The 16,938-nt window shown below is 36.5% G+C and overlaps 1 protein-coding gene across 1 annotated transcript in view; it reads right to left on the bottom strand.

Moving 5' to 3' along the window:
- CTNNA2 (catenin alpha 2) overlaps window positions 1-16,938 on the bottom strand; it is a 473,612-nt gene that overhangs the window by 416,497 nt on the left and 40,177 nt on the right. The window contains exon 2 of the mRNA XM_084518226.1: window positions 3,422-3,528. Within this exon, the coding sequence (XP_084374352.1) occupies window positions 3,422-3,523 (102 nt within the window). The 5' untranslated portion in view covers window positions 3,524-3,528. The remainder of the gene's footprint in view (window positions 1-3,421; window positions 3,529-16,938) is intronic.

The raw sequence follows: 16,938 nt of genomic DNA, 5'->3' as shown, positions 1-16,938 counted from the left end.
TAATTCTTAAGGACATATTTTAGTTACAGGTTTCATTCTATAATTTTCATAGAATTAAAAATTTTAAGATTTATAATAAATAATGTCAACATTTATAAACTCACAAAACATTTATTTTTTTCCACAAAATCTCAGTAACAGCAACATGAAAAAGACATATGGCAGATACAAGCACGTATCTGTTATACTTTAAATATGACAACAAGCACTGGGCAAATGGATGCTTCAGTAACTTCCAATACACTTAGACCTCTGACAGCCAAAGAAAGTTTTAATTAGTTTGCCAGTTCAGGGCTGCCTAGAATAAATGCAATTCTGTCATTTCTAATGCGTTCTCATGATCAGTTAATGGATTTTTTTGCCTCCAGCTCAGACAACCTTCCTGTCTTATAATTTCTTCTAAATCAATTCATAGGTTATCCATATTTTCTCATCTGGAACACTAATGAGCTTGTCTAAAATTCAAGTTTTAATGTGCCACTCTCCCGACTCACTTCCATGTTCTTTTTCAAATCCACATCACATTTCCGTATTACTCCACAGAATTTCAACAGAAATCACTGGATCCTCCACCATGAGAAAATCTCATTTCTGATAAACGTTACTCATTTATGAGCCTATATATACCCTGAGTTCAGAACCTAAATCCTACACACACACACCAGATAGACACAAAAGGCTTGATCAGTATTTTTGAAGCCTAAAGCCTAGTGTATAACTGTTTTGTTTTTTGTTTTTTGTTTTTTTTTTTTTGTTTGTTTGTTTGTTTGTTTGTTTGTTTTTCCAAGCACTCTTCAAAATCATACACAGCCTGGATAGCACAAGGATCTTCTACAATATTCAAGTGTGATGCCAAAACAAAGCATGGATTTGTCTTGACAGTGCTAAAAATCACAACATCCAACTAATTTTGGCTGTAAAGGAGCACAGGATGTCATCTAGTAGGGCTACCTTCAAAGTCAGACCAGATTGCTCAGGAACTTGTGCAGTCTGTGGCCATTGAATCTCTCTTCTATCAGTGACCTATTGTTAATTAATTGTGAAATAACATCTGTAAGATCTCCGTGTTAAGCAGCTCTTATCAATCTACATTGGACTTCTGAGTTTAAATTGAACAGAGATTAAATAACTTATTTGTTTTTAAAAAGAAACTTTCAAAGTAGATTTTCTTTTTAGGAAATGGTTTTAAATTTTCTAAGGAGATTGAAACATGCTTGCACATGCAATGTGGGCTCAGTTCTTGTGGAGTTTATCACGGCATAGGCAGATTGCAATCCAAGCCCAAACTGAGATAAACAAGATACTATTCTTGACTTGACCAGACTGTTTATGTAGCTTTAAGAAAGGAAAAGCTTTCAAGCTGGGATGATTGTTAACTTTTGTTAATTATCTGAGAAAAACAAAGAACAGATGAATAACTTAAGCTAAAAATGCAACAGATAAACATACTCTGAAGGTAGCATATTTCTCCTCACTCAAAATTTTCATGGTTATGTTTGTGTGGCTCACAAAACATGCTTTAGTCAAACAAACTTTATTAGATTCAAACTAGAGGAAAATAGGTAGAACTACTTATTTCTCTAGAACGAGAAATAAATCACATGTTCAGAAAGTTCTTTTTTATATGTTCATACTATATAGAGGCCTATGACATGAAGAAATCAGAATGGAAGTATTCATAAACTGTGAATAAAACTGCAGACATTGCTTTAGCCCCCCTGGACTGCATTTTGTTTCTTCTAGTCTTCTTGACATACTGCTGAAATAGTAAATAAATACAAATGTAAAAATATACAAACGTAAGGATCTTGGAAACAGTTTTCAGCAAGGAAGAAATTCACATCATGTAGTTCAACTTGTAATTGCTGTATTTACGTTGCTGAGGACCAACATCAAACAAAATCTAGCTAAACCTTAACTTAACTTCAGGAACTATGAAATTACGATAGTGCTTTCATTTCTGAGCTGATAGATTATTTTCTCTCTTCTGTGCACATTGTTGAAAAATAAAACAAAATGAAAGGAAAACAGGAAAATCGCTCTCAGAATACTCAGTAATTTACTCTTTTCACAACTGACCATGATGCCACAGCAGCCTCACTTCTCTTGCCAGCAGGTGGACCAGAATAACATAGAGCTCATAACATAATTTTCATTTCATATTGCAATGTCTTCTGGATTTTAGCCTGTCCTCCATATCAACAATTGTAAAGGTTTATAATGATAGCTAATAATCACTTTATCAACAGATCGATGTACGTTTCACATCATTTATTTGTCTTTGAATCTGTAAAGTTTTGTGCAGTGTCACAGACATTCCCAGAGTTATCTGTAGAAAGATAATGCTTTTTTTTTTTTTTTTTTTTTTTTTTTTCTCCAAAACAAAGAAAGAAGACTAGGTGTAACTTCTTTGGGAATTGACTGCTTTTAAAGAGTGTGGGAACCATACACAGACATCAGTTTTAGAGAAATAAAGAAGTAGGGATTTATATTTGATATCTGTTTTATTCTGAAAACAAACCATCTCGAAGTCTGGTCTCATGCTCAAAACAAGGCCTACATTTCTACCCGTCAAGATCCATAATGTCTACAAGAAAATTGTTAGTAACAGGTGGTTAGGCAGATGGCGTTGGCTGGCATTCTTCATTTTTAATATGATTAGCATTATTATAAGGAAAATGATTTATGTATTTTAAATAAAGGGGCTACCCATATTAAAGCTTACTATGATGGTTATGTAACTAGCTGGCTATTTCTAATAGCACCTCAGGAAAAGAAAGGCACCAGGTCACAGTTTCAGCAAATCACCCTGCTGATGACTGAAGCTTGGTGTCTACTGCCATATTTCTCCAGACCACATCACTCCTGCTCATGCATTCACAGCACATTTAACTCTATACAGACACAAGAAACTTGATAGGCATAGATGCACAAAGATGTTCTTTGACTATGTAAAAACTGATCTCTCTGGTTAAAAGATAGATACCACTAATATATACATTATAAACATCACCTACTATCGCTTTTGTCGTACCATTTTTAGTCCATTTAGGAATGACTGGGCATGTTTCCTTAATTTGGTTGGTTGGTTTTGCTGAACCTGTCTCCCAACACAACACACCAAGGGCATATGCTCAGTCAGATCCCTATCTTAAATCGACTGCTTCATAAATTTCTAATCTGTTTTTGAAAGACAAGCATAGCTAAACAGTTGTTGCTACTGTATTCCCACTCATATTTTCAGACTATTAATTATTTAGAACAAGAACTTCTGAACACATTTCAACAGAGTTTTCCACTAGAGGTCACGAACAAAAGCTATTTAAAATTTTACTATTTACAATTATTAAGATAATTACATATAATGAGTAAATATAGCATCATGCTAAAAGAAGAAGTAAAACAAATAGAAGTTACTTACTTGAGTAACAAGTGGCTCCAGTAGCCTCTCTACTGTGAGAGTCCTGATTTCCAAACTTTTCGGGTCCCATTTCAAAATGATAGGTGACGTTGCAGAAGTCATACTCCCTAGAAGATACAAAATGACACAAAATGAACACATATTAATACTATAAAGTCCAAATACTGTATACATTTTAGGGAGCAGCACACGTTGTTCCCGTATACATATAATACTTCTCCATAATATTGCTACTGTCCCTCTGCTCCTGAGAACACTCAAGCATACCACTGCCACATCCACCAAGTGCTTAAAAGCCTGTGTTCAGAAAATTCTTCTCTCCTATACCCTTAAGATACCCTATCATGCTGCATACATCCCGTATTGAATGTACTTGGTATGGATTGGATGGCCCCTGGAATTTTGGGAAGAAGCCACAGTGGAGCAAGTGCAGCCCGTGCAGGTTTACCCCAAAAGGACTGCGCCCATGGAGAAGACCCACACCAGAGGTGGGGAGAAGTGTGAGGGAAGTGAAGCACTGAACATCTCAGACAAACATTACGGACTGACAACAACCCCTATTCCCCACCTCCTTGTGCCTCTCAAGGGGAAAATGGGGGAAGAAGAAAGAGTAGTGAAAGAGTAAAGTTAAACCAGGGGAAAAGGGAGTAGGGAAAAAAAGAAAAAAAAAAGTTTTTGCCTTTGTTTCTCAGCATGCAAATCTATTTAAATTAGCAATAAACTGAATTATTTTTTTTCCAAGTCAAGTTTTGCCAAGGATGGTAACTGGTGAGCGATCTCTGCTTTATCCCCACCCACGAGCTTTCCATCTTATTTTCTCCTGCTAAGGAGACAAGTGAGAGAGTGGCAGTGGGTGTCTGACAGCCAGCCAAGGTCAACCCTCCTTGCATGGAATACAAGTAATTCAATGAGCCTGTGCAGCTTTCTGAATAAAAATTCCCCTCAGTAGTTACGATTTCTTAATTTTGCACCAAGAAGAACAGTATTTGCTCAAAAACAAAAAGGATTTTCTAGATCATCTTAGGCTTAAAAGTTTAAACAAGGCCTAAAACAAAGACAGCAGTCATTTTATTTGCCATTTTGGCTTTTCATTAAATTTTCAAGACAGTTGTCTTCATTTTTAAATTCCAGCGACAGAAAAATCCAGCCATCAGGTTGCAGGACACATACAGTCCACCTCAGAGAACTGGCAATTTGCACTGAAAGTGATAAACTATTCAGTGAAGAGCAATGTCACATGTAAACTAGTTTGTCTATTGAAAAACACTGAAAGAACACTGACCCTGAGAAATCCGATCACATAAATGTTAATTTAAAATAATTCGGGTTTAAATATTTCCTTTATTTTAATCATATAATAACTAATTAATTGAAAAGAAAAACTAGAAATCCCATATAATTGGAACACTATAAGAATAACATACTAAAAGTAGGGAAAGACAAAATAACATATTATACATTGAGATGCAGATTAAGGCCTCTGTATATAATATCCCAAGTGTTAAAAATTGTTTTCTTCAGAAAACTTACTATGTTTAGCTGACAAATTAATTCCAGTAATACAAAACAACAAAGAACTGAGTGAATAAAATCAAGACTATAACTACCTTTTCTTGAGTAACAATCTAATTTTTAAAGCTTAGTTCAATAAAGTACACATTCAGTACTTATAAATATCATCCAGAATATACAACATAGGTTCCACTACTTTAGTAAAGAGAATGTCTTTGACTAATTACTATCACTCAAAATTAACAGACTGGTAAGTCTATGCAAAATTCATTCACAGTCTGTGAAAGATTTTCACTGCGCAACTGGCAGACAACTTGCAATACTTGCTCAAAAAGAGAGGCATAAGAGAACTCTCTAATCAGTGTATTTATAAATCACATATAAATACAGGCCTCAGTCTCCTCCCACCTGCAAATATTTAGTAGTAGAATTATCTGATAATATCTAGTGTATGCTAAAATTACTATTATTCAGCTTCTACTCTTATGCAAAAAATCATTAGGCTTCATGCTTTACAGCACTGAAAGCACCCATGTGTGTCATTAAATAAAAGTATGAGACAGCTTCTAGTTGCTGTAAACATGGTTAATGTGGGAGCTATTCTCATTTTTCCAACAATGTTTAATCATCTTTCAGAACCTGCAAGTCTGTCTATAAAAGGATGGTTGCTACTCCAGTTGGCCTCTGCATTCACAGAACAAGTTATAGGTAGGCAATGATGATAGTCAGTAATTTATCAGTTACGATACCTGTAAATATGTGAAATACAGCTTAGTTCTTTCTAGTAAGTGTGCTTTTCCTTACTATTAACATGGGTTCTGAAACACATACTTCTTATAATGCAATACCTAATTAAAAGCTGTAAGATAGTCCAAAGCCTACAAAAGCAAACTAATTTCAGTGGATGGCAATCATACAGGTGACAAAAAAGATGCAAACTGGATGACCAGTTTTTTCAATTGGAATACTGCCTCAGTTTCAACCTTTACTAAGAAATAGGAAAAAAATCTTTCAAAACTCTGTATGAAAGGGCAAGCAATGCTTTCAACTATAAAAGATGTATACAAGATAAAAACTCATTAAGAGCCTCTAAGAGGTTTTTTCATTTCAAATCTGCTCCCAAAGCAAACAAGTGAAATAAAAAAGTCAAATCAGTGCATTTTCCCCAACATTTCTCCAACTGTTGTCACAATAAAAATTTTGAATAACAAAAGAATGAAAAGCAGTTTCATGCCCAAGCATATATGAACAAATGAAATATTTCTTCCTCACCATTTCTACAACAATCTTCCTAGACTGAACAGGTGAACTAGAACTGCTCAGTTGGATAAAGGAAAGGATGATGACAATATCTTATTTCTACTTTGACCAAATATCCCCCAAACCATTAGCTTTAAGTGCTTCACTGAAAACATAAATCACTCATAGCTTATACCTTGCAGTACCTACGAGGAAGATATCCTGTGTTATCAGGATAATGGCATCACATAACATTTTTCATACAAACATAAAAGTTTATTATGACAGATGAAAGAAAACAGAAGGAGATGTAAGGAAAAGAGATCCCCTGTTACTGTCTAGGCTAGAATGATATCCGCTATTTTCTTAGGTAACTTAATTTTTTTGCTTCTCTCTAAAGTTTTCAATTTATTGTCATTTTTTAAAAATGCTCAGCAACACACTTAGACAACCATCTACTCATTTTTCAAAATGTGAAACTAGGTTTCTCCACTGAGTTCCAACCCCTGTAACTTAGAAATACAAACTAATTGTTCTTCAGGGTAAATCTCATTGAATTAAGCTTTGCGCGGTTTTGTTATAATTGCATAGTTCAGACATTTTTAGAATAAATTTTCTGTGAAACATTCTCTGTTGTTCACATATATTATCTACTGGCAGGCTGTGATTATTAAGTATGAATTTGAAATTTAATATTATCACATAAGGAAAGTATGTTAATAGCAGTGTATTTTAGCCATTGGACTTTTAAATAAATGTTTTGCAGAGATGATTGGCAATCCTACTCTTGAAACTAACTTCACATTTTTTCAATAATATATCTAAGGAATTCTATTGCCTAACTGTACTTTTCTTCCCAGAATATTTGCCAAAGTACGTGCATCTCTTGCTTTCAGCTTCTCCTAAATATAGCAACAGAGAAATGTCTCTTCCCTCCCCAGTCCAGCAAATTCTCCAATGTGAACAAAATTTGTTTAGGCAGTCTGTCTTCAAAGTATCATCTATAAAGAAAATAACTGTTTATTTCAGTCAGCAATTCATTGGATTGGATTCCTATACTAGAGCCAAGTCCTAACTATGCCAGCAGAATTCTGCTCTAACATTGCAGTCTCTAAAAGTCTAATCCCACAATCACCCTTAGCATCAACCTGTTATGAACAGCAGTATTTTACTGTTTGGAACCTTCTACAAAAGCACAGCATTTCGCATGTGAAATTACCTGTTTGTCCATCACACTATAACATATTGCTTTCCTCCATAATAGACCCAATTCCCTTTGACTTACATAAATGGCCACTGTGGTGGCTAAACAAGTGCCAGCATTTCTATGCTGCAACCTAAATGTAATATTTAAAATATTTTAACTCTACAAGAACAATCTTAACTCTACAACTTGTTTACAAGTATAAGTATTGCCAGTCTAGAACCGCCAATTGTTAGTCCAGTTCACATGTGCAATGCAGAATATTACAGAGAAAAAAGAAAAGCGCTCAATATTTCTTACTGAATTAAAGACATTGGAACAGGCTGACCAGGGAAGTGGTGGAGTCACCATCCCTGGAAGTCTTCAAAAGACGTTTAGATGTAGAGCTTAGGGATATGGTTTAGTGGAAGACTTGTTAGTGTTAGGTCAGAGGTTGGACTCGATGATCTTGAGGTCTCTTCCAACCTAGAAATTCTGTGATTCTGCAAAGAAATACCTATTCTACTTGATTCCTAGCAAATCTGTAGGATTAATACTGGACTGGAAAGACTGTCAGCACAGACCTGTAATTACATTATATTCACTACTAAAGTCTTCATAGGTGAAAAAGGTGAGAAAGATGGACAAGTAAGGCAGAAAGACAATCAGATAAGAGAAGGACAAAAAAATAAATAAAAATAAATAAAAATCCAACCATAGATTATCCCTTGTTCAAAAACATTAAATTTACTATAGGCCTAATACTTCAAAAGATTTCTCTGGACTATTAAGAAAAATGTACACTTTGCAAACAATTCTATCACATCATCTCTGTTTACACTCTATGCACCCAAACATGCTTCCATATATGCTTTAAACCAACATAATCTTCCAGGCTGAGAGGCCAGCTCAGCTTTTTCTGCATGTGCTTGATTCTTTGCTATAACAGCGCTATAAATTCCATTAAGAACATAACCCCGTTGAACACTAACTAATCCTGCAAAAGAAAAATGAGTTTTCAGATCACTGCCTGACTTCGGAGCCACGTGGGCAGCAGCACCAGCTGCAGGAAAAGCTCTGAATGCAGCAGCAGAGGTGATGGGCAGGACAGAACTGCCTCTTCATCAGCAGCATGGACACAAACAACTTTAAGATGCCTGCAAAACTGCACGATAGATATTCTGTGCATTCTTGGTTTGCATCTTATATTGAGAACTTTGTCAAAACAAACACTTCTCACCATGTAGACATGCTTATGTTAAGAGTATGGAATTCCACACACAGCGGATTCCAATAGATGCAGAAAATCATAGAATATCCCAAGTTGGAAGGGATCACAGTCCAACTCCTGGCTCCACACAGGTCTACCCAAAAATGCAGACCATATGACTAAGAGCACGGTCCAAAGGCTTCTTAAACTCTGACAGGCTTGATGCCGTGACTATATCCCTGGGAAGCCTGTTCCAGTGTGCAGAAAAATTCTGTCTCACCTCACAGAAGCATTTTTGTGCTTAACTGGGAGCTAGAAATTTAAATACTTGAACGGTTATATCGTTGGGTATGCCTACAGGGTCTAACAGCCTGACAGTAGGGATGCACAATGTTGGCCCTCGACTACCTAGCATGGTTACAGAGCACACTGGAGCACAGGACAAACAAGCTCAGCCATCAAAAGTATGAGCAATGCACTCAGCCTAAGAAACTTCACCTCTGGGCTAATCAGACTGACAGAGGACTGCAGTGATACCTCATAGGACATAAAGCTGAGATTCTGCTGTTACCAGCCATCCATCTGCAGCACGGAGCACTGCAGACATGCACTGAGAGCTGACCTACACGGCGTAACCTCGTACAGACACCACCACCTCTCATTAGGTCCCTGACAGCCAGTACAGCCTTTAGCAGATCTGGCTGAAATGAAGAGTTGACATGGGCAGTTCCCGTCACCTTGCTTAAATAAGGTGGAAAAAATAGAAGAAAAAAAAAAAAGATGAATCAAGATGGTTTGGAGGAGTATCTGTCTCTACATGTTTAAGTAACAAGTTTTTGACATACTTGTTTATTTTGTCTCAGAAATTGGATTCTTCTCTCATCTTTCCTAAAACTTAGACAGGAAAAACGAGTCAAAATAAACCGTTTGGCCTCACGCCCAAGCCCAACTACGCACAAAATTTTACTTTGAGCTTTTCTAAGCTCTTCACTTCCTTTTGGATTCACAGTCCTCACCCCCTCTGCTAACCCTCCACCTCCATGCTGGGTTGAGATTCTGGTCTGCCCTCAAGGAAAATTATTTCATAAATGAAAGCAGCCCAATATGGAAATCCCATCTTCTACCAAGAAAACCATTTAATAACAAGGAGAAAAACCTTGAGAAGGGGAGGATTATCTTGGTAGCAAAGTCAAGGGGACGGTGACCATGGAGTCCCCTGACACCCAAACAGGGAAGTTATAAAAAGCCTGAGTCACTCACACTTCTCAGTCACATTAACCAGCTCATTCTTGGAGGCTACTGCCTACACCGAGACATGATTGAGTTGAGAGGGAAAAATGCCTGTAGGAACTAAAGAGATCACGAAGAACTCATCGGGAAGGTATAAGCTCAGTACAGAGGTCACTGTAACAGAAAGGTTCCTCCTGCACCCACACACAGGACTTCCTTCCACTTCTGCTTTAACCAAAAGCAACAACATTTCAGAATTCTGTGCCAAGCCTAGCTGCAAGCAATACTCAAATGGTTTTCCCATCTACTACATGGGTTAGAAAACCAACTCTAGTTTAAAGGCTTACAAACATCTACAGTTCTGGATTGACTGCCACATTAGGGCTGCCGGAGCTGGCACTCTGAGGTGTGCTACCACGACGTGGCAGCGGTTGCACGTCCCATCTGGTCCAGCAAACCTTGGAGCTGCATCCAGTCCTCACCTGGCCCACTTCAGAAAGAGTTTTAGACGAGCTGTAAGATGAATCTGAGGACAATCTGTGGATGCTGGAACAAGAAGCTGGGCTATCAATTCAACCCTTAGGTGGAATTTTCTACATGGAAGGTCTTCACTCTAGGAGGATGTTAGATACAATTTCCAGTTCTTAACGCCTACAAATCTAATGTTTGGCTCTCTCTGAGGGAACCTGGTGATTCAGGGAGGGCTAGCAGTAAGAAGGATGGAAAAAAGGGGGATTGCCATTTGTCTGTTGTCACAAACATTAAGAGTAGAATTGTTTGATATGAAAATTAATTTATTCCAAATGGTATTAAACCAGAATGAATGTGCTTGAAAGCAGGTTTAATCAGCCATGCGTAAAATCCACATGTTCAATTTTTTTGCTTGCTTTACTCATAAGAACACACTTTTGTCTACTGAAAAATTTTTAAAGTAAAGATAAAGGAGTTTCCTAAAATGCTAGAAGATTTTAAAGAATCTATATCAAAAGGAGCCAAAGCCCCAACAAAAGATTGTCAAGTCACTTCCATACAGCCAAAGAGTTTCCCACAAATTGCTCTGTATTTTCACAGCTCTTCAGTGCCTCCTAATAGAAGTCCTCTCTCAGACTTCTGGATGTGATCAAGGCATCTGAGATCGCTGGTACTGGGATGCTGGTTCACACAGGGTCACATTGCAAACCCAGAAAAGAAAAGAAAAGAAAAAAGAGATTTTATTTCAGGTACTTACTTGGTGTGCAGGTCCTATGCTATGCATTCTCACTCCATCACATTTCCCCCCAGAATAACATCAAATTTGTAATTACAATAAAAATAATACCTTTAAGTTATTTAGATTATTGCAGATATGATCTATGTACACAGATGTTCTTTCTTTTTCTACTAATAAAACCATACCTTTTTAAAACATATCTTTCAAATTCTGCTCATCCTTATCACAGACATTAATTTCAGGTATTAATCTCAGATCTTGCAAAATATATATATATATATATAATCTGCTTACCCTCTTGTTATTTTAATTCAATGTATGAAACTAGCACAGGTAATATCTGTTTACATTTTAGAAGTATCAAGTTTACATAAAAGTATCAAGTATACTTGATTTAAACTAATGCATGTTTGCTTCCTTGAATACAGAATTTCTCCCTCAAATTCAAATGGTTCTTTCAAAAAAAAATCTTAAAATTGGTTCTAACCATAATTTTGCAAGCTTCTGCATGCAGAGGTCATCCTTTCACTGAAAGTATCCCATTTCCCATTTACAATTCCTCCAACTTGGAAACTAGAATTAAGCATTACCTCCATACTTCCCTGCAGCTTTCCTTCATATCTCTGGAAGAGAACCCTTTATTCCACAAGATTAGCCATGATTATCTTCAAATTAAACAATTTACACATTTTTCCAAGTCAAAGTTAGGTGGGGGAGGTTTTGTTTTTTATTATTATTATTAGGCTATCTTTTCAAGTAGACTATTTCCCAGCTAGTTTCACTACAATATCAATACTGATAGCATCATCTCTATATGCCTTTCTTCTTTATTACATTTTAAATTATCTATTAATTATTTTATTTAAGAGCTTTTCGCTTTTGTTGCAGTACATGCAACATTAGTTTCCTGCAGTGAGCAGGATCTTCTAGTTATCCGTCTATAGATACAACCAGCCCAAAGCTTGTCCAATTTCACTGTGACATACTGGGTGACAACAGTCCCCCCCTTGTCCTTGTACAGTCTCCAAGCTTCAGTACCAAGGAGAAGGAGCTGTTCCACTTTCTAACTCCATAACCAATACATTAAACAGGATTGTTTTCAAACAAAGCCCCGTGGGAGCACAGTTGACATTTCCCTCTACAAGAATTTATGGACGTTAATAACCTTTCTGAAAGCTCCCACCAACTCCTGGATGCTCATATTGTCTTGTTGCTGGTATCTGCATTTGTCAAACTGTTCATCGACTGCCTCTGTGAGAAATTCCTACAAGTCTTAGAGAAATCTATCAGCTAACCTTGTGTTCATTAAATCTGCTCTTCCTCTGAACATCTCAGACTCACGTTAAGTTGCTCTTTCCCTAGCAGGAATAGGTGTCATCCTCACTGAAGCCATATGCATCATTCCATAGTTATTTCCCATGCTTCCACTAATCCCCAAAGGAACAAAATATGATTTCACAATGCTGGAAATAGTAAGTTTTAGAAACAAGAACTAAACAAATTAATTTTCCTTGATCTCTTATTACTGGAATTTTCCTGATGTTATTCTTATGCTGATGGATGTTCTAAATAAATCACAATAGATAGGCATCTGTGATGACATCCAAAATCTTTTCTTTTCCCCGGCTGTGCGTTCACAGAATTTGCTGTAGTTTCATTAGTTAATCCTGAAATACCATGTGACGGCGTAAGAAACACATCATCCCCAATATGTTTTCAAATGAAATAATTTAATTAAAGGATAATAAAGGTTTGTTTCATATTCAGGGCAGCCCTTTATTCAAGAGGAAATGAGTAATGTAGACAATCAGAGAACACACGCAATTCTTCATCTGAAAGATGACATCCAAAGCGATAACAGCGTAAATGACATTTCTCCTAAAAAGTAGCTATTTCTCCTAAAACACATAATTTTAACAAAAAATCTAACATGGAGAGAGACCAAACCCACCTGTACTCCCTCTCTCATCTATTACACTGTGACTCATTTTGTTGTCCTTATTTTTCCTCAAAGCATGGAGGACACTCCAGAAAAGCAGGAAAACAAAACAAAACAAAACAAACAAACAAAAACTTGTGCCTGTTTAAAATTAGATGATAGAATGACCTCAGTGAGGCTATCAATCCACCATCAATCTCTCACAAAACAATGGGAAGCGTAGGTGCTTGAAACTGTTAACCAAGAATTAATGCAAGGGTTACAAAATTTCCACTGCTCTCATAGATTTATAGATTTTTAATTATGAAAACTTCAGATACCATTAAAAAAAAAAAAAAGTGATTGTGACAAACTTCTTAATCCAGGCCAAGCAATTCTTAAATGCAGTGAGTGAAAGCTGAAACAAAGCAAATCCTTAATAGAAATAAATGGCTTTTAAAATATTGTTGAATAGTGAAACTATTTACAAGGAAAAATATACAAGGACTTGAGATGGATTTTCCATCACTGCTTATTTTAAATTCAGGACTTCACTGCCTCAAAGGTAAGGATTACTGTAAACATGACTTAATTCATTAAAAGATACGGCATGTGTTGTGCAGGCGATTACACTAATCGCATCTCTGCCTTCCAGCACTCATTCCGTGAGTGTATGAAAACACATTGCCCAAAGTTTTGTAGAGGGGACGCCTGGCTCAATCAAAAAATAAACTAAAATAAAATATAAAAGCATTGCACCTGGAGAACCATGCTACTTTACTTTAAATGCATCACAAGACAGAAAACAAAAACAAAACAAAACAAAAAAAGCGAAGGGCTGGCCTGCTTTCAGAAAATCCCCTCCAACCATGCTCACACTTCAACAACCACCTGATGGCACTCAACAAATAAGCAGGTCTCCAGAGTAGATCCACATGTCCCAGCAATAACAAAATTCAGCTTTTTTTCGACCTGAATTCTAGAACCCTGAACTCCAGCAATGGGCACTGTATACCATCTGTTGCACTACTTTCCATTAACTAAAGAAGCACATGGATTTAAGAGTTCCAGCTAATTACAAATGTGCCAGTATAGGTCACACAGGCCACTGACATCTAGAGATTTATGCTCCATGGAGACGTAATTTGTGTGGTTTGACACCCACAAGCACTGACTGGTACAATCCAGTATTTCTTTTAAAGTGCCCATAAAATACAGCAAATTGTTTGATATACATGTAAAGAATGAACACATTGAGGTTTGTTTGATTTAAGCAATGCTTCTTTAGCTTTAGCTAAAGGAATTACTCACAGAAGTGAGAGATGGAAAGGTAACAATCTAGTGATGGTTGGTACTTACATTATATATACAGAATAGCAGCATGAAAAGTAGAAACAAAAATCATTGTAGCCGATTTCCTGACTATATCGCTACTTTAAAATTTCTCCCTTGATAAACTATGATGGAAAAAAAGCCAGTTTTCAAGAGAGCAAAATTATTTTATTTGGCTCCCATCCATGGCTCACGTAATGTGAGTGTATGTTGCTGGCCATCACAACAATGCATAAACACTGTAGAGATTTACTATTTTTTTTCTCACCAGGACCGAAGAAAACAGAGAAGATAATTTAATAGGAGCAAGCATCATCATCACTTCTCTTCATTGCAGAGGCACGGAAAGCGTCCCTTATCACCACTTGTCCCTGATCACGATATATTCACTTTTTAAACCCACCTGTTTTTTGGTTTTGCGTACTGTACTCAAATTATCTAGTCAGTAGGTGATGTCCTGCTCTTGCTATTCCTCAGCTGCATGCTCAAGACATTCCACAGCAACCTATCACTTGTTCTGCTGTGACCTACAAAGCACTGTGTTTGTCCCTTGTGGCTATCTTGTGGTTCTTGTTCAGCTATTTCTTACTGCATGTTTACATCCTACCTTTTAAATTCGCTTTGTCTTAACATAATTCCACTGTGCAATATTATTTTAAAACAATTCTTATCACTGCAGCTCCAGCTTTCTAATGTCTGAAAGCAGAGTAGCCATGGCTGATTCAAGTCTACACTGCAACTCTATTAATACTCTAGCTTGCACTGTGAGATCTGATGTATTATCGTTAGTCCATAATTTTCTGCTTTCTGTGTAGTACTCATAGCTAAAGATCTTTTTTCCCCACTTCTTTCATAAAGGAGTCTAGGAGGAAGGAACCAATCAAGGACAAATGGGAGCCTGCTATTTCTGTGACTTCCCTGCTCATACATTTCAAGACTTATTTTTTTGCCAAGATGCAATTGCTTTGTCCTCTTGGCATTGATTCCAGGCCAATATTACCTGCAGAACATAAATAGCCCTTCAATAATATTGTCCTTTTTAGAGGCCCAAAACTCAAATTTATAAGATCAATAATTTCCTCAAAGTTCTGTTATCAACCAACAACTGAGATATGGAAAGAAAGTATAGTGACAATCTTAAAATTTTCTGATTTTCGTCAGTCAGTTCATATGCAAACTGACACAAGTGTTCCAGAAATCTTTAGAAAAAAACTTTTTTTTTTTTTTTAAATTAGCTGCTGAAATCTGTGACATTATCACAAGTGAACACAAGACAGCCCCAATAAACTAGTGGCCACTCTAGACGACATCTGCACTTGCTATCAGATTGGTCTGTGAAACTCTCTCAATCACAGTGTCTGTAATTAGGCTCTACATCAACCATTACTTTGAGGAGAATCCACTTGCAGTTTTTCTTTCAATTAAGCAAACCAAAAATAAAAGGGCTTTGAATTAGTAAAACTAGGTTTTATTAGAACACAGTCATTTTAACAAAGAAAATTTAGAAAGAAAACCAAAATGAAAGAGATTATGAAAAGTATTTTCTCTTTTCCACTGAGCCCTTCCAGGGTAGATCTTCTCCTTTGGTCTTGCTCTCAAGTCTAGCATTTTGTGGAGACTTGTTGACTGCCAGCACTTTTCATGAGTCTTTAATCATTGCAGAAAGTTCAGTTCCAACACAGTTATAACACATCTTCCTGAGTGCCTCCTCTTTACTTTTTAAGAAACGCCATTTTCATGGTAATGCTGACATAGATTAGCTCTGTAACTCACACTGATGGATCATGGGACCCAAGATACTTTTACAATTCAAACAAACTATCAATTGTCCAAGAATTAATACTTTACTTTTCCCCCTCCTCTTTGGTTTCCTGAGAAACCAAGGTACTGAGAATAACTGATCTAAGGACTAGATACATCTACTGAAGTGCAAAATGCCAGCCTGCACCATCCAGCCATTTAGTCATTTCTCCTTTTACCCTTCGTTCCAATCAAACAAGAACTACAGAACAGAAGTGCTTTGAAGGTCTTAAAATGGCAATGAAAAAGACAGATGAAATTTAACTTTGTTAAATGTAAAGTGATAGACACCAGGAAAAAGGACCAGATTCCTGATTACATACATAGTGATGGACTCTGTATTGATTATTGATATGCATGAACACAATCTGTGAATTATTATAGCTTTATGTAAGTGCCAGCTTAACACAGAGTAACAACCAAAATAAAGCGAAGAATTATTCTGACAGAGAAAGAAAAAAACAGAACACACCATTATGCCACTATAAATCTCCATCATCAATACTATTTGTCCATCACTTTTCTAAAAAGAGTATAACAGAATGGAGAAATACAGAGTGGCAACAAGGACAATCAAGGACTTCAAGGAACAAGCAAATAGACTGAGAATCTTCACTGTATAAAAGAGAAGACCGGAGTGGGGAACAAAACTGAGCTGACAAAATCTTAAGTATCATGGAGGAAGTGAAACAATCTTTTGCTTTTGTCTTTCCCAACACAAAATTAAGAAATATATATATTAACAACAACAAAATAACTGTTGTTACCAGCAAGGGTTTTGGAACGCCATGTACTGCATATGCCAGAAGTTTTATATCAGGTCAAAAATTAACTTGATACATTCAGAAAAGGGAAAACAAACAAAAAAATAAAAATGAGCAAC

The sequence above is a fragment of the Aythya ferina genome (genome assembly GCF_964211825.1).
Source record: "Aythya ferina genome assembly, chromosome: 4".
Taxonomy (NCBI): Eukaryota; Metazoa; Chordata; class Aves; order Anseriformes; family Anatidae; genus Aythya; species Aythya ferina.
This window is presented reverse-complemented; position numbering and strand designations above follow the sequence as displayed.